The following is a 23,951-nucleotide window of genomic DNA, read 5'->3' as shown; positions in this document are numbered from 1 at the left end:
TGTTTTGTAGCCAGGTTGAGTTAAGCATGGAGTGAAATGAACCCGCGAAAATAACAGTGGCTCTAGTAATAAGTCCGGGTGTCCCGTACACGAAACATTTGTAAATATTCAACATCTTGCGGGGCGCAATGAGTTCGACGAACATTAATGCGCAAAGTAAGATTGAACGAAACTTATTCCTCACGAAGAATTTGATAGTCTATCGTTAAAAACAAACACGAATTCAGGGACCTTTTCATGTTTTCTTTACTGAGAAGAATCTCCAAACAGGGAACAGAATTCCCACCGAGAAAAAAAACCACACATACACAGGACCATTTTTAGTGAGGGGACGAAGAGGAGGGGAGAGGGGTGGAACTTCAAGATTTTTTTTTTTTTTAATGTTTGATATGATGACAGATTTAATTTACAAATATAGAGTTCATAGGAAACCTTACAAGTAATGCTACACGTATGTAAGACGTTTACAGTTATGGTCACAGTAATGTTTAAAGTATTTTCTTCGTGGGTTTTGAAAAAGTTGTTGTTTTGATCAGGGGCGCAACAACTATATTTCCAAAGGGGGGGGGGGGGGCAATATACCTTTTTATAAACAATCATCGATCCCCCCCTATTGAAGCGGGTAGTCTGGGGGTCCTCCCCCGGGAAAATTTGTATTTCAAGGTGGAAAATGGTGCTATTTAAGCAGTTTTATTATCTAAAAAATTGATTACACAGCACTTTCTTTGCCCCCGTTCACCCCCACTTCAAGGTTTCAGAGAGGGGGGGGGAAATACCCTTGCACCCCCCCCCCTGCTGTTGCGCCCCTGGTTTTAATAATAATTGGGAGGGAGCCGAAAAAAAAAAGTATTTGCCCGCCGGGACCCTAGGTTACAATCGATGGTCCCAAGTGTTCATTGAAGTTCCTTGAATATTGCGGTCGTCGCTAGTACTTGGGGCCGAAGACGCCCTGCCAGAACTGCGTGCGCGCTGCCACCTTGGTGCCGCGCACCAGGACGGACCGGGAGTCGATGTCGAGGTAGCAGCGGTCACGCGCGGTCGCCGGTCGCCACGCCAGCGCCGCCGTGCTGGGGTCCCTGAGACACGCCACGTCGCGTAGGCCCGTTAGAAAAACAGCAAATTGGATGTCCGTGAAGTCGGTTTACGGACGATAGTTTAACGTGACAACGTCATAACAAAACACTGATGAAATGATTGCGTACTTTCATGAATAAAATTGAATCATTTTTATTTTAGTAATATAAGAATAAAGGCCTACTTGAAATTATACTAGTAATGTGATTTTTAAAATGCAAGAATAATTAACCTCTATTTCCGAAATTGTTGTTGTAATAAGCAATGAAAACCACATTAAGTTTTCACTTCACTTTATAAACAGTCGACGAAACAGTTCACGTGTAGATGACTTGTAATTAATTTTAAAAACTGGCGTTTAGCTATAAAGTTTAAATTTAATTATGAACAAGTTTTCATATAAATAAACTGTAATCAAATATATATCATCAATTATATGAATCACCATAATTTTTTAGTAAATTGTAACATAACCTATTATTACTGCACTCGCCGACAGCGTAACAAAACACAGCGTAACGGAACAATGAGCGTAACGGGACACAGCGTAACGTAAATTATGTGCGTAACGGGACACTTTTTCGTGCATGCAGCCGGCGTTCATCGATTTATTAGACGTTGTCACGTCAAAAAAAAATTCCAGTGCAGTGGTCTATCACCCTTCAGCCAATTATGTTCTGTGAACAACTCCATGTGGTTGTAAGTGTTAGTAAACTGACATCGTGTGTTTCTTTGCAAAGAGACGGTTGGCCCCTTCTTTGATGCGCTGTTAGATGTCACAGCAAATTTCCGGACTTTTCAACGATGAAATAATCGGGAAAAAACGAAGAGTTCTCCGTAATTTCTGATAACTGGATCTTCGTGTGAATCCAGAATCCATTCGTGTTCTGACTCCGAGGTAAGTGTTTCCTTTTTAAACAAGGTTTTTTTTACGTAAAGTGAGAAAAAAAAAGAGTGATTTGGTTGTGGATTCAAATAAGTTTTCGGATGTGTTGTTAAAACACGGAGATTATTTTCGTGGATTCTCGATCAAAGTATATGATTCCGATGCCCGGAAAATTACGAAGATAACAGAAAATTTAAGAATATCCCTCTATAGTTCTTCGTAAATTCAAGGTGAAGAAATCTTAACAGAGTAATACTTTCGAAAAATGTCAAAATTTGAGACAAGTAACAACGACATACATTTTATTTCTAGTGGCGGGTACTCACAGGTTCTTCGCGAAGTTGGTCCACATCTCGCCCACCAGCCGACACACGTGACTCTCAGCTGACGGCACGTGACACATGACGTAGCTCACCTCAGCACCGTGCGTGCTTTCTGGAAAACACAACAACATTTTGGAGATCATTTTTAATGTTCCGCCTTGGACGGGGCGCATGTCCTTAAGGAACCCGCCTTGTCAGGGGTGTATGTGTGTTAGCATTGAATATATATAACTTATAGAAGTCGCGAGGGGATAGGATTTATTATTCCAATTTTCGGATCCAAAACTGTGGTAGTTGTTAGCTCCGCCGCTAGACAGCTCTTCTTTCCACAAGAGGGTACTCGTAGTTACCAGCTTCCACGCCAGGGCGCTGTAGCGTCGCTTTTTTCAAGGTCGTGCGCGTAATTCTTTGTCTCACTCTATCGAGAGGCGGTGCCTTTTGAGGAAATCCGAGCGCTTAGATACGGGCGGGCGCAACTGAATTGGAGGAGTACGGCCACCGAAAAAAAAGTGCGGTTAAAAGATGCCAACATCAAAAATTAAGTTTTAATTATAAGAAAACTACAGAAATTTCTTAAACGTAACAACGTAAAAAAAAATACTGACATTCGTAGTTCAGAATTTATAAAATGTTGTGTTAACGGAGTGGCGCATTGAGTAAAATGGCAAAACATAATTTGGAATAATTCTTGACAACGTTGAATGATTTTGGTAGCTATGAAACAACTATGGCTGCGATGACTGTTCAAACGCGTGCACGTGCTGTTATTAGTAACTGAAACTAATGGTATGTCATACTTTGTGGCTATGCAGTTTATAAATTTTTTAACATAAGATGAAGCATTTTTACATAATGTTTTGGTTGTTTCGTAATTCAAAATAAATAATCTTAAACGTTATATGGTGAATATTCCCAGTAACGAATGACCACAAAAAAAAAATCAATTTTGCCAACATAGATCTGAAAAGTTAACGATTTACTATGTTAAGTTGCTTATAAATAACGCACATTTCCCGAATCTCCAAAGAAAATAAGAGTTTGTGTTATAGCATTGAGTTGCCACTCTTTATATTCCTTGCTTTGAGGTTAGATACACAAGTAATGCTCGTAAAAACGATGCGCAAGTATTTTGAATACAAATATATTTTATTTTAATAACTGTGGCCGGCAGGGCCACATTTTTACTTGTAATTTATTTTTGTTGCTGGTCTCTAGTTTTATATGGTTTTTTATTTCACGTATTTTTACGCCTTTTTTAATTAATGTTAATTTATCTGTAAATTTTTTTAATTATATTTGTTTCTGTTAATTAGTTATACGCCGTTTGGTAGCTATCGATTATGAGTTTAAGAATATCGATTGTGTTTCACGTAAATACCACTTGGTGAGCGCCCGGCGGTTGGCTGATGACGTCAGACATTCGGCTTGCCGGGAAGAAAAAATCAGCTGGGCCGAGCGGAGTTGGTGCCGAGCGACCGTCGAGGACAGAGCCATGTGACGGCGCGGACTGGTATGCCGGACGGCAACGGGCGACGAAGAGTATTGGGTTGGAGGCTCCACGATGGGTGACAGGGCAAATGGATTGCCCTGTGGTACAGAAGAAATCAAGGTAAAGAGAGGCCGCGATTTTGATTTTTACCCTCGTGGTGCTGCACTGGTTTTTGGCAAACCTAGTGAACTGTGTTTCCCATACTAAATTTTATTTGGACGGAACTTTTATTAGCCTGTTTGGTGAAGAGGCCCATTTGTTTCACACGTTGTTCCAGTGTGGGATTTTTTAATAAGGTCGCCCGTTTGCCTGTAGTTGCCATAAAAGTATAAGTTTGGAAGAAACGAACATTTTGCAATTTGTTTTTGAGACTTTGTCTTCGGAATTTGCATACTTAAAGTTGGCTTTAGCTAATATATCAGCTTGTGCAGTATTATTAAAAGTATGCGATCGGTATTGGACTACATGCGCAGCCTGATGTTGGTTGGTGCGGCCATTCTACGTTTTTATAAAATCATTGGCAAGTTAATAAAGAAGTAAGACTTTATTTGAAGCTGATGATAAATACTTCTGTGGTAACATGGTTATGTTACGTGAAGAGTTTTTGCTACATTTCCCTTAAAAATAAGATAATTTTTTTTTGATCATCGTTCACGCCTTTGTGAATTCGTACCTATGGCCCGGCGTGGCATTAGACTCTGGAGTTGGTGAGGAAGGTCAGGAAGCCAGCGCACGCCTAGGATATTAACTTTGTTTTTTTGGCAAGTCTTTAGCAACGAACATCTGAAGAAAGACTAAACCGTTGATTGAGAGTTTAAGAACTTTATTTAAATAAATTTGTTTGTACTTCAGTACTATTTTTGTAGATTTTTTTATATATTTATATATTATATTGATTGTCTTGTTTGATTTTTGGTATTAGGGCAGCAACCTGCGCCACTCTGCTAGGCAGAGACTTTGGACTTTTGCGATTTTGCTGACTTTTTTGATTTTTTTAATAATGGCAGTTTCTTGGATTTATAAACTTCCCAAAGAACAGGTTTACGCTAATTTGCAAGCTGCGGGAGCAGGATCAGCACCAGGAATTTTAGTGGTCTTTTAGATTTCCAGTGATGGTTTTGATTTTTTTCCTGTGAGGTTATAGTTTTTATAGTTCTTTGCTTTAGTTTGCAACCTTTAGTTATTGATAATTTTGAGAGAGAAGGTTTTGTCTAATACGTTTCGGTCTTGACTTTGGAGCTTGTTTGTTTTGTTTTGGCATACTTAGATCCCGTTTGTTCGGTTTGTGAGTTTAGTTTGTCTTTTCCGTTACTTGTTGGAAAATCCTTCTCTTGTTTTTTTTTTTTTTTTTGAGCGTTGAAATTTTGACTGAGGCTTTGGAGGCAAGTTTTCCTTGTTGCAGGTTTGTTTGTTTGAGTTTGGGCTGGTTTGTTGGATTAGAAGTTTTTGAGAATACTTTGTCTCCAAGTCCAAGGTTTTTTTTGACGTTTTAGTTTTTTAAGGTTGCTGTTTAAATTTTTTTTTTGTTCAAGGCGGAGGTTGTGGCCGGCAGGGCCACATTTTTACTTGTAATTTATTTTTGTTGCTGGTCTCTAGTTTTATATGGTTTTTTATTTCACGTATTTTTACGCCTTTTTTAATTAATGTTAATTTATCTGTAAATTTTTTTAATTATATTTGTTTCTGTTAATTAGTTATACGCCGTTTGGTAGCTATCGATTATGAGTTTAAGAATATCGATTGTGTTTCACGTAAATACCACTTGGTGAGCGCCCGGCGGTTGGCTGATGACGTCAGACATTCGGCTTGCCGGGAAGAAAAAATCAGCTGGGCCGAGCGGAGTTGGTGCCGAGCGACCGTCGAGGACAGAGCCATGTGACGGCGCGGACTGGTATGCCGGACGGCAACGGGCGACGAAGAGTATTGGGTTGGAGGCTCCACGATGGGTGACAGGGCAAATGGATTGCCCTGTGGTACAGAAGAAATCAAGGTAAAGAGAGGCCGCGATTTTGATTTTTACCCTCGTGGTGCTGCACTGGTTTTTGGCAAACCTAGTGAACTGTGTTTCCCATACTAAATTTTATTTGGACGGAACTTTTATTAGCCTGTTTGGTGAAGAGGCCCATTTGTTTCACACGTTGTTCCAGTGTGGGATTTTTTAATAAGGTCGCCCGTTTGCCTGTAGTTGCCATAAAAGTATAAGTTTGGAAGAAACGAACATTTTGCAATTTGTTTTTGAGACTTTGTCTTCGGAATTTGCATACTTAAAGTTGGCTTTAGCTAATATATCAGCTTGTGCAGTATTATTAAAAGTATGCGATCGGTATTGGACTACATGCGCAGCCTGATGTTGGTTGGTGCGGCCATTCTACGTTTTTATAAAATCATTGGCAAGTTAATAAAGAAGTAAGACTTTATTTGAAGCTGATGATAAATACTTCTGTGGTAACATGGTTATGTTACGTGAAGAGTTTTTGCTACATTTCCCTTAAAAATAAGATAATTTTTTTTTGATCATCGTTCACGCCTTTGTGAATTCGTACCTATGGCCCGGCGTGGCATTAGACTCTGGAGTTGGTGAGGAAGGTCAGGAAGCCAGCGCACGCCTAGGATATTAACTTTGTTTTTTTGGCAAGTCTTTAGCAACGAACATCTGAAGAAAGACTAAACCGTTGATTGAGAGTTTAAGAACTTTATTTAAATAAATTTGTTTGTACTTCAGTACTATTTTTGTAGATTTTTTTATATATTTATATATTATATTGATTGTCTTGTTTGATTTTTGGTATTAGGGCAGTCAGTATATTTTGATATTTTATAGTGGCCACGCCTCACGCCCTTATATATTTTTATACTTGTTGTTATCAGTATTTATATTTTTACGATTTTTTAAAGGTTATTGTTAGTATCGCAAATGGGGATAAGATGCTGCCATTATTAACGTCAGCTTTTGTAACTAAGCTTGTATGGTTATGTATAGTAAAAATTATTTTTGCAAATTTCTATTTTTTAATAACATACGTCCAAAGTCTTGCCTCTTGTTTGTTTAATGGTTACTCTGCTGTTATATCCTTTAAATTTTTTGGCCTGACCCCTGGGCAGTGGTGTGGGGAATTTATATTGTTTAGCTTTTTTATGCCTGGTTTTAATATTTATTTTTTCCCTTCGCGCCCAGAGTGAGTCGGGGACGCAACCCCTCTTCCAATTAAGGAGGGAGAAGGGTTACATAACCGAATGGTAAATATTATTTCCATGAAATATAATACAATTCTTTAAACACAGACAACATATAAGAGCTATTTTTTGTTTATTATTTCATCTGGCGTGATAAATATTATATTTTAAAAACAGTTTGTGGATTTTTAATATAAAATAAATATTTATTTATGACATCAATTTAAGTTGTTCAAAAAATTCACTTTAGTATGAATTCAACCAAATTCATGTTATTCAGGGCAGAAAATTAGAAACTACCAAAAAAGATTATCTACGTTGCTGTTTTGTGTAAATCTGTGCACGGACTTAGTAAGTGATATATTTATAATTCCTAATTTTAGCAACCCATTTTAACACAAGATAAAAAGGATTTTATACTAAAAATTATTATGTTAAACCATTAATTAAAAGGAAACATGTATGAATAATCTATTTAAATTTGCATTTGAACAGTGAATATTATTTTGCAATAATAAATATATTTTATCATCGTATATTACGGATGAAAAGTTTGTATTTCCATCTAATCAGAAGTATTATGACACAGTTAATTAAATTGCTTTACAAGTTTTAATTCACATGAAAATCATTAAAAATTGGTTGGGAAGTTATATAAATATACAAAAACAAATCATTATACATGCAATTTTATTATCTTAGTGGATTTAAATTAATGGTGTCCCAGTGACTACTGCGAAGAAAAACGTCTTGCGAAAGGTTTCCTCGTAATTGAAATTCGTCAAAAAAAATCTATCTCTCATTTTTGGTGACATTTCTGACAAGTGGTACGATGAAATTTGAGACTGACAAATGAATGTTGTGAAGCAATAAACAAAATATCACATTCGTGAACTACAAAAGTATAGTTATTTTATAGTAAAAGTGTATCTAATAACCCGTGGCTTTGCTCACGTAATTTTCGGGTATTGCTGATATTCTACCATTTTAAGTAAAGTATGTATTAAATTCCAAAGATTATTGAAGAATTATACACAAAGAACTGTCAAGTTAAGAACATATTTAATAAATAAAAATATTTTTACGACTTATTTTTAATTGGTTTAGCGTAAGCCTATTTTAACTTTTATTTAAAATTAAGAAACTACGTATTTTCTATCTCCCGGTTTAGTGACTTTGAGAATATATTTTTCCTTGATGAAATCTTAACTCTTTTCCATCTGACGAAGAAGCCAATTAAAAAATAAACTAAGACTCGCGCACTTATTGATTGTTAAGACTGCCATCGTTTTAAATTACTGTAATTTTTTTAGTTATAGTCATGCTTAGGATAATAACATAATATGCCTTATTACGCATACATTTCAGTATTCATGAAACCAATGCATTTTTTTTAAATGTAGAGCAGTTACCAAATTTCTTATCTCGCATATTGATTTTTTTTTGGCATGACTAGTATTACATAAACTAAATTTTTGAATTTTCACTGATGTACTCTTTTCCCCTTTCTATGTGATTTAGAAAATATAGCAATATACGTAAACCAATTAAACCAAAATCATCCTGATTTTTTATTACCGAAAAAAGTTAAATACAAAAAATTTTAATATGCGTATTTTAATATTGAATATATATATGTATATATATATATTTATATTTATATATTTATATATATATATATATATATCTTGCCAATACTTATTTAGTGGGTTCCATAATTTTTTATTTTAAAAAATAATATCTACCCCTTTTACTACTTAATAGATAACATTGAATAAGAGAAGGTTGTTTAAGGTATGTTGATTTTCCTTGCCAATGTCTAAAAGTAAATTTGTACAAACGCGAAATATAGTTTAAATAAGTATTTTACTTTTAAAATAAAACCATATTTTGAACGGAACACTGACTATTGGCCCAATACAAAGTTTTAATAGCTAATTTTCACTTCACTCGGGTACAGAATCCCATCATTCAGTGATTTCCGTGGCTAGCTTCTTTTGGGATTTCATCATTCTCAAACGACGGTAAGGGAAGCTCCTCTTCAAGGTCGCCTAACGATGCTGATAAGACGTGCCGGGTAATTTGAATCGTGGGTCTGGGATTTTCGCTGGGGGGGAGGGGGGGGGGGGTTGTGTGTGTGAAGGATGATGTCACGACTGGGCTGGTTAACCTAGTTCTGCCAAATACCGCCAGGGGCGTATACGGCCGATACACAGCGATGAAAGCGATCGCAGCGGCGGAACTTGGAACTACAACAATTCTTCTGAGAAACCGGACAGAAAATTTAACCTGGGCTCGCGACTTCTATACATTATATATATTCAATGGTGTTAGTGAGGCGGGATAATAAGCGCGACGCTCGCTAGTGCTTCAAGCGCGGTATCGCCTCTAAGCGCAAGGCTCTGAACTGGCGCGCAGTCTTCTCGTCGTCACAGGATAACTGTGAAATTTGAGCGGTGACCGAAACATTATATGGCGGATAAATGAAGATAAAGGTGTAATGCAAGTCCCTTAAGTGCTTTCAGGAATCTGTAACGATTGTTTAACACCTAAAAATTACTCTGGAAACACGCCTTTTGGCCATTTAAACTCTTCTAAAAGAAAGTTTAAAAACTTAATCCAAACTCAAAAGTACTTTTCGGCCCTCAGCGAACTCTTAAATGCATTTCGTAAACAGGCCCCATTCGGATATCTTGAGTAGTTTCAAAATCGCGTTGTTTTTCCTGAAGACCTGCACAACGTGTGTGTGTCCGGGTAGGCGGAGCCCAGGCCACTCCAGTGTTTCAGGGGCACTACGCAACCCGCGTTAACCTCATAAGATTCAATGCTATTTTCATTTTGCTTATAACTTATTAACTAATTTAGATTTCGAGATGATACTTGCTTGATATGTAAGACAACGATGCTCTTATCAAAGCCCTTTTCTTCAAAAACGTGCATAAATTATGGTTTTATTCTAATCTTTTCTAATATGCATAAGTGTATTGTCTAGGTTTGAACCATATTTTATGCACGTTTTTGAAGAAAGGGGCTTTGATAAGAGCATCGTTGTCTTACATATCAAGCAATCATCATTTCGAAATCTATATTAGTTAATAAGTTATAAGCAAAATGAAAATAGCATTGAATCTTATGAGGTTAACGCGGGTTGCGTAGTGCCCCTGAAACATTGGAGTGGCCTCTTAAGGACCGCGACTACCTGGACATAACGTGTCCGATACATATGATTGAATCGTAATTAAACGGTGGGCAGAGCTTCAGAAGAAAAACAATCTGCTCAGGATATCAGACTGCTGTCTGTTCAGGAAACTCATTTAAGAATGGGCTGAGGTCATTTTTTAAACTGCATTTTTAGGAGAGCGAAAATGGCTAAAACGTGTGCTTCAAGAACACGTTTTGGACATGATATCCTGTACAGATTCTTGAAAGCACTGTAGGTACTTGCATTGCACCTTTATCTTAATTTCTTCACCGTATAGGCTAAAGTTATGAATCTAAAATAATCACTTTATTGCAATCTTCCCATTATTTTGAAATTTTAATATTACAATTTATGTAGCTATTTGGTCTATTATAAAAATTATTACCTCTCGTTGTACAATTTCATTCAAATATGCTTTGAAAATATTTACTTCCTTATCCAAAAAATTGTAAAAACAATTATGGTCATAAGTTTTGACAAATTTCAAGAAAGTAAGAAAAACTGTTTGAAGCATTTAACACTGCTTAAAATATACACCAACATTTTTAAATAATAAATAATTTGAAAAGTTCTGATGGGTACATCAATGCTGATGTTTAATCAATTAATGTTAATTACGGTAGCAATATGTTTAACTTTATGTTTAATTATAAGGTTAAATTTTTTTCTAAGCATTTATTAAATAATACATTAATCATTTAAGTTATACATTTCTGAAGCTAAATATTCTAGCTAAGTGTTAATCACTTCGTAATATAATAAAATGATAAAAAATTGCAAATGAAACATGTATCTGCTATGATATTGGTAGGGACCGGAAAAATTCGCGGGTTCAATGCCCTGTAGGATGAACTCCATAGTTATACGTACACTCGGACAAATATCACCCACTCATTGGCTGCTGTCTTGTGAGACGTCCCAACGTAGCAGCCTGTGATTCGATAAAGCTTTTGTTTGGTGTTCCTAATTGGCCCAGAGTCATCCAGGTGAGTTGTGAGCCAATAGCAGAGGCAGCACTGAGGTATAACTATTTGTATTTTAGCCTATCGCGAAATGAATTCGCGAATTTTTCCGGTCTCTATATATTGGGTGTTCTATGTCGGAAGGCAATAATACTTAGACACGTCACTTACCCCCGTACGAGAACTGATACTCGTAAGTGTGGTTGGTGTGCTGAATGTGGTGGTTAAGCCGCCTTTGATCCCCGACTGTGAACTGGTAGTCCGTCTGCAGCTGTGGACATGCAACAGTGATATTTAAAAAAAAAAATAGTGTTTAGATATTTTGAGATAATGTTCTAAAACGTGTAATAGAAGTTAATGGGCTATAAAATTGTCAGCGAAATTTACTATACATGTGCGGTACGTACCTACATTTCTAAGATTTAACTTTTCGTAAATAAATGTAGAAAAGATACCTTGGATTAATGAGAAAATTCCCAATACAAAAAGTTCAAGAAAATCCTTCTGTCATAAGTTTACGAATGCAAAAAAAGAAAACAAATTATGGGTAGGCTGTAATTTGGACAACAGCCGCCAGGGGTTTGTTCCATGAATTTCCATCTCACTTGGCGGGAATGCTGTGTTTGAAATAAATAAAATAATAAAATAAAATTCATAATGCTTTATTTTTTGACGTGAATTCGTGAACGTCTTACTTGACGGTCGGGCGGCCAATGAAGAACATTTGCGGCACCAAAAATTTGCGACACCAACCCGCGACAAACTCGGCCCATCGTTCACAAACACTGGTTCAACTGACTCCACATCAACATCAGAATCATCAGACAGCATATCCACGTCCATTGCCAAACACTTTTCTGCATTCCCCGTCGCTTCTCGCGAGGTGGACGGCTGAGACTCGCTCGAGCGCAAATTTCGCGCCTCGTTCGGGGGCTCGTTTTGCCCCACTGGCTCATTTCTCTCGGGCACTTTTTGCCTTATTCGATACCTACGATACTTCTCTGCATTTATAATTGTTTCTCCTTGGACGACTTCGCTTTTTTTCTTTTTTTTTTCTCCAACATAGCCCGTTTTCGCTTAGGCATTTTGCTGTTAATGGCTCCAAAACCAAATCTAGTATCTTCATGGTCATTCCTTTCAAATAGCACCGCTAAGTGCTGACTCACGAGCAAATTAAATTTTAAATCACACAAATCTGTCCATTATACTTTCGGAGTTAGAGCTCTCACTGACTTCAATTCGACGCTCCGCACCAACGATCATTACGTCTTCACTTCAGATATTAACCGGGCGAGTACTTTGAAACGACCACGAGTAAAGTATTCCCTTCTAAGATATATGTACTTCAACTCTGTAGCTTTCCTGGATCACGAGTTTTAAGCTGTGTTGTATCCTCAGCCGAACTGTTACCCAACCCGATATTAAAGACATTCATATTCCTGTCGGAAATTCTAGTAAAAAAATTGTGAGTGTAAAATATATATCGTGATTACTGAGAGAATACGAGATACACCTTTAATCACATATTACAAGTTTACTGCCAGTACCATATTATAAATTATTAACTACCAGCTGTGGAGATTTACCCGCTTAACCACCCCCCAAATATTTCAGGGAAAGGAAACTGGATTGATAAACCATTCATTGCAGTAGCATTGCAGAGGGCGAATATTAAGCAGTTTGTTTGAAAAGCACTACAGCATTGTAGTGTGAAGTAGAATGTCACTCGGGTTTATTAAACGCGATGACTTGAAAACAGGTTCCCTTGGAAACCATTAGTTAAAAATGAAGGAAAAAAGGCACGTTGAAAATACCACCTGTACATTTAAAGAGCTATATAAATCAATCTCCGAACTTTTTTAAAAAAATTCGAAGATATACGTGGTACGTTCCAAAAGTATTCAGAAATATTTTCAAAAATTCATGTTAATTGGAAGGAAAAAAATGGAATTCAATGTTATCTCCTTGGAAGTATGATCTGTGAGAAGCTATACAAAGTTTCCAGTGATTTTTCCAAACTTCACATCAATGGGCGAAGTCGTCTTCCGTATGTCTGCAGACAGCGGTGTTCACAGATTGTCGACTGTTGTCGACTGTTGTCAAATATCGTCGACAGTTGTCCGTGGTATCTTGAGGTGCGAACTCTTTGCGAACAACTCATTTTGCATCCAAAAATACCAAATCAACATCGTTTTTCACACATGATTCACTCATACGCGCTTCATCACGACAACACACCCCGCCCACCGTCCTGTCCATACGCAAATGTTTAGCCCAGAAAAACGTACCAACACTTTATTCTCCACCCTACAGTCCAGACCTGGTTCCCTGCGATCTTTTTCACTTTCCTAGGCCTAAATCTCACCTCAAGGGGACTAATTTTGGGACAATCGAAAACATTCAACGATCTGTTAGGAACGCTCTCCACAGACCTACTGAAAATGACTTCGCCCATTGCTATGAGTGGAAAATCCCTGGTACCGCTGTATAGCTACTGAGGATCATATATTGAAGGAGATAATTGTTGATTCTTTCAATAATAAATAAGCATTTTCGAAAACTCTCTTACTTTTTGAACACACCTGGTATGTGTTACAATTTTTTTTTTTTCCCGGGTTTAGACACAGTAAATTTATTATATTTTTTTAGGAATAACGAACGCACATCAAACAAACGAAACGTTACTCGTAGTTACATAGAAATGGATCTTCATCGAAACCATAATAAATTTTAACTTAAGATTTCTGCGTTCCGTTTTAAACATAGGCTACACTAGGAAAAATTTGAAAGCGTTTTCTTTTGCTTAGGACTTAACAAAGTTTAAAAACTTTGATAATGAAAAATTTTTGAAATTCTTGTTTGGAGAAAGTTAACTCTTTAAAATTTTTAACAATTAATTAATACATAAATTTGCGAAGAATCGTTCATAATTCATAACCATAGAGTTCTTAATTTGATTGTGAAACATTTTAACACTGAACCACTTACGTCAATCCAATTTTGCCTCGTCTTGTAAGACATAGTTTCGTTAGGGAAGTATAAATCCTTGATCCTGGATGCCATTGCTTGGGAAGCGTTACTTCCTCTTTTCAGTTGTAGCTCAGCGGGGACTATGCGCTCCAGATGACTGGCTATCTGGTTCCAGTAGGAAGCATTTTCCATAGCTGTAAGCACAAAATTCAAATTTCCACATTTTTGGAGGCTTATACCTAGGGGCATGGAGATTTCGCGAAAAGATATCGAGACTCGATGAAAGTTAAAACACTGTAGCACCGTCTGTGTTTCGTGATTGGGTGAGTTTCTCCCAGGTACACGACGATTGTAACAACACCAATCACAGTGATTCAGTGCTGAAGTAAACGCGTCCTCGGTCAAACAAGGCAACGACTTCTCTCACAGACGGCCGCCAATCACAAGTAAGAAACCACAGGTGTGGGTATACCTTGTTGCAGTCTAATAAGTGTTCAGATCTTTTCGCGAAAAGTGCCTGCCTCTACTTATACCAAATAATTCTTGGACATTTTCCTACTGTGTACGTATTTTTAGATAATTGTTTTTAATCTACCTTGAGTTAATTTGCTGGTTCAACGGCGTGGTTGTAAATACTAGTGACCGCTCCCCCCCTTCCAACCATTAAATTTTAAAGATCCCCATTGTGAAAGCCAACTTGCGCATGCAAATTCATAACTGGGGCATGAGAATGACCCTCTTAGGAATCTTACATATTCTCGCCCTTGTTTATAGGTGAAATACCTTCAATAGTCGCGTTATTACTTAAAACCACGATAGAATGCACTGCAGTAACACAAGTCCTTTAGGTCAAGAGAACCAATCAACAGCGTTGTAAAATCACACGAGATCAGGATAGAAGCAGCAGCCAATGAACTGAATGAACACAGTTTTGTTTTACGCACAAGTATGTAAAGTTCAGCCTGGTGCCTGAAAACATCGCAAATTTCGCAAGTCTGTATTTATAAGAAACATAATAACATTTTAGATATATGAATTTTTTTAAAAATGGAAAATGTATAACTAGCTTATTTATTTATTCACCTATTTTCATGAACAATTTAAGAGGGACTTGGAAATGAAAACTTGGAGTAGTGTATGTAAAATAATAACCATATTATATTATATATTATATTATATTTTATTGAGGTATTGTATTATTATATATAATAAACTATATATTATAATATATACTTAGTATATTATATATAGCTTATTATATATAGCTTATTATATTTTATAGAGCTTAAAGAAGGAACAAAAATTGGTTGTCTGTAAAGTCGGTTTACGGACGATAGCTTAATGTGACAAAGTCATAACAAAACATTGATGAAATGATTGCGTACTTTTATGAATAAAATTGAATCATTTTTATTGAATTATCACTATTTTGTATGGATACAAAGGAGTGAAATGAAATCTACAATTTAATTGATAAATTTACTTTTATTTGCAGCACTCATTAATTCAAATATGTTTATTACTTTAACGAAGAGATTATTTTAACTATAACTTTTATACATGTTTGCTATTTAACTTCTTCCAATCTGTGTTATTCTGTTAAGGACAGGACGATGATAGGAAAAGTAGGAAACGAATGGGGAGTGTTTCAAGTTTAATGTGCCTCGAAAACGTCAAATCGATGGTTGTTCCAATCGAGTGGAAGAAGAGATAGATGCGGCGCAAGCGTACAATGAGCGTAACGGGACAATGTGCGCAACGGGACAATGTGCGCAACGGGACACTTTTTTCGTGCGTGCAGCCGGCGTTCATCGATTTATCAGACGTTGTCACGTCGAAAAAAAATGTTTGGTTGTAAGCTAAACGTGGAGCTCGCAAGGGCAGCGATGGACACAGGTACCTGTGGCAGAGCCGACGAACCTGCCGGCCTCCAGCTTGTTGGTGCCAGCCATGTACGGGACCGCACTGAACAGGCCCTTCTCCTCCAGGTCGCGAGGCAGGGCAGTCAGGAACTGCTCTTCCCCGGGGACCGCGTGGTCCAGCGAGGGGACGAACGGCTCCGAGATGTACATCGACGTCTCCTGCGAGAGTCCACCCAGCTCCCGTCAGCGTCATGTGTCCTGCAGTTCTCGGAGCCGAGGTTTGTTTCGCGGCTTCGTTCGCGTGTTGCAACTCAGATATTTGAAACCCCGCGTGGGTCTGCTTCACGTTTATAATTGCCGTAGGGACCGGAAAAATTCGCGGGTTCAATGCTCTGTAGGATGAACTCCATAGTTATACGTACACTCGGTCAGATGTCACCCACTCATTGGCTGCTTGCTGTCTTGTGAGACGTCCCAACGTAGCAGCCTGTGATGGGATAAAGCTTTGGTTTTGGTGTTTCTCATTGGCCCAGAGTCATCCAGGTGAGTTGCGAGCCAATAGCAGAGGCAGCACTGAGGTATGACTATTTGTATTTTAGCCTATCGCGAAATGAATTCACGAATTTATTCCGGTCTCTACTCATATGTGAAACAACAACCAGAGCCACGTGTTGCAGTGTTCCGGCGGGCACTCACGCCGGCGGCGAGCAGGAGGCTGGACACGGAGAGCAGCTGCTCGGGGTCTACAGTCCTCAGGCAGTCCACGAGCTGCTGGCCCGAGGCCCCGCCCAGCCCCAGGCGGCGCGCCAGCCGCTCCGTCAGCTCGTCGCTGTGCTGCCTGAAGGCCCACGGGTCCAGCGCCGAGCCGCTCTGCGAGATGGCCGCGCGGAACAGCCCTGCGGCCGGGAGGCGCGTTTTGCTGGCCGTGCCGTGGACACACCCGACACCACCATCCACAACCACAAGCCACAACCACAATACACAACCACTAGCCACAACCACAATCCACAACCACAATCCACAACCACAATCCACAACAAGCCACACTACACAACCATAATACACAACCACAATACACAATCCACAACCACAATCCTCACTACACAACCACAACCCACAACCACAATACACAATCCACAATACACAACCCACAACCACAATACACAACCCACAATCCACAACCACAATACACAACCACAATACACAATCCACAACCACAATACACAACCACAATACACAATCCACAACCACAATACACAACCACAATCCACAACCCACAATCCACAACCACATTACACAATCACATTCCACAACCACAATACACAACCACAATACACAACCCACAACCACAATACACAACCACAATCCACAACCACAATACACGACCACAATCCACAACCCACAACCACAATACACAACCACAATCCACAACCCACAATCCACAACCACAATACACAACCACAATCCACAACCACAAGCCACACTACATAACCACAATTGACCACCACAATTCACCACATAATCCACAACCACAATCCGCAACAACACTCCACAACCACCAGCCACAATCCACAACCACAAGCCACACTACACAACCACAATTCACCACCACAATCCACAATCACAATACACAATATACAACCCACACTACACAACCACAATCCACAACCACAATACACAACCACAAGCCACACTACACAACCACAATTCACCACCACAATTCACCACCACAATCCACAACCACACTCCACAACCACCTGCCACAATCCACAACCACAATTCACAATCCACAATGGCTTATGGAGGGATGTCCCGTTCCAGGTCATTATTTCATATTTAAGTTTAACATGGTTACACTTGTAGACTTTTTAGTGACCGAACTTCAACAAATCGATAAATATATATAGTGCATACATTTTTTTTGCATAATTACCTGGCAAAGTTGAATATTTAACTTTTCTGTGGACTAAAACAATGACGATTTTTTTTTGTTTAAACGCAAAGTTGGTGGCTACTGCGTGATTTGTTACACATTTATTTGAGAGAAAAAATTTATGATATATTTTAACTTCTTAATTTCATAAAGTTTCTGAGGAATTTAAAGGGTTAACTAATTTTTTTCCCCTGAAAGAAATTAAATCTTATTACATAGTAGCCAGTAAAATTGACTTTAAACCTAAACAGTTCCAGTTTCATTTTCAATTTAATTATCCTATGGACAAAAACATTAAAAATTCAACTTTGTCAGCTAATTTCGCTAAACGCATGTGATGAATACATATTTTCATCTTATGAAAGATGAGCCCGTCAAACAGTCGGCAAGTTTAACCGTGTTGAACGTAAATATAAAATAACAACCTGGGACGAGACACACGCTCTTAAGCGGCCTACACACTTGGGAATGTGGTTCGGCGAACTTCTTCACACTGTGGTTCACCTTGGCGTGGGCAACAACGAACTACATAGGTCTTCCGTCGAGATGGAAAACATTTGCTCGGTTCGCCACCAGAGCGAACCACGTTCGTCTTGTGTGTAGAGACGACGAACCATAGTTCGGTGGTCTTAGATCAGTCCTTTATGACGGACTTCATCGAAAGTGGAGTGTGGAAAGAGAAGAGTGGCGAGTACAGGTACAGGAACATGCGCGATGGATAGAGATCTGCAAAATTCGCGGGTTCGATGGCCTTCAGGATAGACTGCACATACCCCTGTACACTCGGGCAAATAACTCAAGTTCATTGGCTGCCGACTTGTAAGTCGTCTCAGCTGGTTTTTCTGTGATTCGATCCTTCTTTGGTTGAGGGTTTATAACTGGTTGAGATTCGTTCAGATGAACAGTAAGCCAATAGCAAAATTATCTAAATAGATATATGTGTTTGAATTCTAGCCTATCACTGAAATATTCCGCGAATTTTGCAGGTCTCTAGCGATGGAGCACTGAATACACTTTTGCTAGTTACGCGCTATAATGTAACCAGTGCAGATTTAACTTTTTTTGAAATCGAGAATAGAAACATTGAAGCAGACAGAGCCTTCGGAGAGAATATATAAAACTCAGAGACTATTTGAAATTGGGCGCGTCTGTGGTTAGAGTTTATAAACCTCGATTGTGGCACCAAGACTTGTATTCGTTCATTACCGATCACGATTAAACATAATACTCCTACGACAACAATGGCCCTACAATACGAATGGGGGATGTCAACATGAAGATCGAGTACAGTGAGGTTTCTTTGTGTTTCAGTTTTTGCTTAGGCCTACAGTTCGTCAACATTGTACACGTATGGCTGTAGTGTAAATAATTAATAATACAGACTATGCGACAAGCTCGCGGTAAACCGCGTGCAGAGGAATCTCAAAAGTTATACTATGCTTGCTATGACATAGAAGACACACACCAACACTTAGCACAATTCGCAGTCCATAATGGCTACGGAAATTATTCCAAGTCCAATTTTCACCTTTGGGTTAAAATTTCCTTTCCCCTTCTACATCACAGTAAGCTGGCAAGCGAGGACACAATTCATAGGTCGTTTTAGCATTTTAAATCAACTGCTAAATAGTTGCAGAACTGAAGGAGATGATTGAAATATATGTAGGGCTCTGGAACAAGTAACGAAATTTGCATATTGAAGTTTTCCATACTAAATAATAACTGTAAGATTTCAGCTGTAAAATTTTTGACCTCTAAATATAATGAGGGTCCAACATGTACTGATGATCCACATATGTGCACATAGGAGACCTGTCTTTGGAGGTCCTAAAACAGGAGAGTATTTCAAATATGGCCACTTGACTGGCAAAATAGGCTTTCTTTTTCTCAGGAACCAAGCTCGTCTACGACACTTGTCAACAGATAAGCCATAGTGTTGCCGTTTCGATAGCTGCAGCCTTCTGGCCGTATATTGTGAGACTGAGCTTGCTGTAAGTGATTAATTTTTTTTTTCCAGGGAGTGTCAAACTACCAGTAATACAAATAACGTGGCTTCAAATAATAAAGGCGCATACTGCAGGTCACTCACATTTTGATAAGCCAGTCCTAATCGACACTGTTAATTTAGTTGTGGAAAGTTTGTCTTGCCACTCTCTACAAGAAACCATATCATAGTGAATTTCAAAAACAAAAAAAAAAAAAAAAATTTAGTTTATTGTTAGTGCTCGGAGTGACTTGGTCAAACTACACTGTAAATTTATTTTTGTATACGGAACAGATATATTGTAAATTTGTACATTTACAACAGTATTACCACTAGAAAAAAAATTGTTCGCAGTGACACTGGGTTCGTATTATCACCCAGACAGTTATGCTTGCGTCGTCTCAAGTACCTACCTTAAATAGTTTAAGTTATTTGTAAACCGTATATCCTGAATAGATTTCCAGAATTAACGAGCAAATAAATGATGATAAATAAACAAGACAAGAGTCAAGTTGTTGAATATTCGGTGATATTTTCTAAAGGTTTAGGGGGAAACATCAAAATGTGGGTAGGTATTCGTAAGAAAGGCAAGAAACAAGCTTGGCCACGCGTGTCGCACAGAGTTGCAGGACGGGGGGGATGGGGGGCACTGACCCGCGGCGGCCGGCGACAGCACCTGGTAGTGCACGGAGGCTGCCCCGGCGCTCGCCCCGAAGATGGTGACCATGCGGGGGTCACCGCCGAACGCGGCGACGTTGGAGCGCACCCAGCGCAATGCCGCGACCTGGTCCTTCAGCCCTGCGTTGCCGCCGGCGTCGGAGCCCGCCAGGCCGAGGAACCCTGCGACACCCCTCCAATATGGGACAGTGGTTTCTCTTGCAGGCCACCAAACACTCGCTAGCGCAGGCATACCTTGTTGCAGTCTAACGAGCGATCAGATTTTTTTTTCGTGATTAATATATGCCTCTAGTCAAGTTATGAATATTATTGTCATGGCTGTAGTAAAAATAGTCCCGAGATTATCGCTGGTCTAGTTCAATAGTCAGACCCCTTAAACTTATCTTCGATATATTTTAAGTTAATAAGTTTTACATTACTATGAAATTTAATTTTTTTTTTCGTTATATAATATAAGATTTACAACAGAAAAATTAAAAAAACTAAGTTTACAGAATTTTCCTTCCTATGACTATTAAACAAGACCAGCTACATAGATGAAATATTATGACATAAATGGAATATGTTCGGTACTCAAATACCAAAATTCATTCTCAAGACATCCCACATGAGTAGAGACCTGCAAAATTCGCGGATTCAATGACCTCCAGGATAGACTCTACTACACTCTACACACTCGGGCAAATGCCACCTGTTCATTGGCTGCTGACTTATGAGTCGTCTTGACCGAGTGTCTGTGATTCGACACTTCTTTGAGCGAGGGTATCTAATTGGCCCTCATTATTCCAGATTAACAGTGAACCAATTGCAGAAGCAGCGCTAAGGTATAATTATTTGAATTGTAGCATATCACGAAATGAATCTGCGAATTTTGCAGGTCTCTACACATGAGGAAATGTGTGACGTTCTTGACACAATCGATGTTATCTGTGAGGTAATATATTATCAAGTAGGTACCTATTTTCTATATAGAATATCACAATGGAAGACGAGTAAAATAAACAGTAAACAAATACAACGGGTGCACTCGAATTGTGAAAATTAACAATTTGTTTGTAGTTCAACGTCTGCTCGCAAACCGTGCTGCAGACAGCCATGTTCATGCCATCCGTTTTTCCTGTCAAAAACTGCAGTAAAATTATAGGTTATGTTTAAATAATTATTTTTTAGTTTTTATAGTTTTGATAAGACTAATCAGAATAATGTTTGTAATGTGAGATTCACCTTTTCGCAGCCACACCCAATATGTTGGTATCACCAGATTTTCAAACGGAACACATATGACGTACTCTCTGACTGGTCGTTACACTTGCCGTGACGCTCCAAGCCTTACGCTTTGATGACGTCATCGCCTCGATTCATCCCACCAGCTGTACGCAAGTTTCACGTCAAGGAACATTACGTGTGTGTATGTGTGTGTTCGTTAGGGACCGGAAAAATTCGCGGGTTCAATGCCCTGTACGATGAACTCCATAGTTATACGTACACTCGGTAACATAATGTCACCCACTCATTGGTTGCTGTCTTGTGAGACGTCCCAACGTAGCAGTCTGTGATTCGACAAAGCTTTGGTTTAGTGTTTGTAATAGGCCCAGAGTCATCCAGGAGAGTTGCGAGCCAATATCAGAGGCAGCACTGAGGTATAACTATTTGTATTTTAGCCCATCGCGAAATGAATTCGCGAATTTTCCCGGTCTCTAGTGTTCGCGCAGCTGCAGCTGTCCCGTCTCACCGAACACGCCGAGCCGGTAGTTGACGGACACCACCACGACCCCCAGGTCTAGAAGATGTCCGGGATCCACGTCGCCGCTGCCTTTCACGAACGCCCCTCCGTGGATCCAAACCATCGTCGGCCAAAGGGTGATGTTCCTCCTCCCCGGCAGCTGTGGAAACATGTCCCGCGAGCGACACGAGTGAATGCAGTGAGCGAGTCTTTTCAGTACTCGCCAGAGATTTATAAGTAGATACCTGCGAAATTCGCGAATTTATTTCGCGATAGGCTAAAATACAAATAGTTATACCTCAGTGCTGCCTTTGTCTATTGGCTCGCAACTCACCTGGATGACTCTGGGCCAATTATAAACACCAAACCAAAGCTTTATCGAATCACAGGCTTGCTACGTTGGGATGTCTCACAAGACAGCAGCCAATGAGTGGGTGACAATTGACCGAGTGTGCGTATAACTATGGAGTTCATTCTACAGGGCATTGAACCCGCGAATTTTTCCGGTCCTTACCTATAGGATAGACTCCATAATATTCTATGCACTCGGGCAAATTACACTTTCTCATTGGCTACTGACATCTAAGTCCTGTTAACTGGGATGTTCCGTGATTCCATACTTCTATCGATGAATGTTTTTCATTGGCTCAGAGTCATTCAGGTAAACCGTGGCCCAATCACTGAAACAGCAAAAGGTGCAAACGTATTCGGATTCTAGCCTATCGCAAAATGAATCCACGAATTTTGCAGGTGTCTATTTATAAGATATGACTAGAGACCTGCAGAATTCGCGGATTCATTGACCTCTAGGATAGACTCCACGGTCCTTTAAATACTCGCGGAAATGACACCTGTTCATTGGCTACTGACGCGTGAGACGTCTCAACTAGGCTGTCCGTAATTCGGCACTTTCTTTGTTTAGTGTTTCCCATTGGCTCACAGTTCCCCGGATGAAATGTGGGCCAATCGCAGAAGCGGTACGAAGGTATAGTTGTTTTGATGCTAGCCTATCGCGAAATGAATCCGCGAATTTTGAATGTCTCTAGATATGACCTTGGTAACGAGCAAACTCACGTATTCTCCTCATACCTACTGCAAATACACTTATAATACGAAACGCGAGCACAAAATTTAACTTAGAAGTCTTCAAAATAATGCCTGGCGTAATAAATATGCACGCAAATTTGTCTTTTCAACTACATATCGTGATGCGAATCACACGTAGTTTCCGCAACCGCCACTAGAATTCGTCACCAGAGTCGACTATCGAATCATTTGATTTGCAAAGTGAAAAATGTAAAACACATAATTAAACGGCTCCGATAAAACCGAAACAGACTTGAATATATATACTTAACCCCAGGATTTTGTACTTAATTTTCGACAAGGAATTTTTTTTTAAATACTGCCCATATTGTTATAATTTAACTAAACAGTATCAACAAGTTTGTTTTAAACTATGAAGTTTCCCTTTGGATTTGTAAACTTTGGTTCGCGGCATCCGCTACAAATTGGAGCACTGTGGTTACACATTTCCGTTCCATACTACTTCTGTTTCATTCACGAAATTACAAATGCCGTATACCGAGAGCTAAGATGTAAAAAAAATTACAGGTTGTTTAAAAATTAGTTGAACAGTGTATTCTCGATTAACCAACATTCCGTATTATCTGAGCCGACCTAAAACACCG

General features: G+C 39.0%; 1 protein-coding gene across 1 annotated transcript in view; it reads right to left on the bottom strand.

Moving 5' to 3' along the window:
* Window positions 1–253: 253 nt before the first annotated feature.
* Window positions 254–23,951, bottom strand: part of LOC134537958 (carboxylic ester hydrolase-like) — a gene marked incomplete at its 5' end in the record, with an annotated part of 439,587 nt that continues 415,889 nt past the window's right edge. The window contains 8 exons of the mRNA XM_063378976.1: window positions 254–1,076; window positions 2,287–2,395; window positions 11,282–11,381; window positions 14,099–14,274; window positions 15,981–16,161; window positions 16,639–16,838; window positions 20,514–20,699; window positions 22,270–22,420. Of these exons, the coding sequence (XP_063235046.1) occupies window positions 926–1,076; window positions 2,287–2,395; window positions 11,282–11,381; window positions 14,099–14,274; window positions 15,981–16,161; window positions 16,639–16,838; window positions 20,514–20,699; window positions 22,270–22,420 (1,254 nt within the window). The remainder of the gene's footprint in view (window positions 1,077–2,286; window positions 2,396–11,281; window positions 11,382–14,098; window positions 14,275–15,980; window positions 16,162–16,638; window positions 16,839–20,513; window positions 20,700–22,269; window positions 22,421–23,951) is intronic.

The sequence above is a fragment of the Bacillus rossius genome, chromosome 12 (assembly GCF_032445375.1).
Source record: "Bacillus rossius redtenbacheri isolate Brsri chromosome 12, Brsri_v3, whole genome shotgun sequence".
Lineage (NCBI taxonomy): Eukaryota > Metazoa > Arthropoda > Insecta > Phasmatodea > Bacillidae > Bacillus > Bacillus rossius.
Note: the sequence above shows the minus strand (reverse complement) of the source record. Positions and strands in the feature narration are given on the sequence as shown.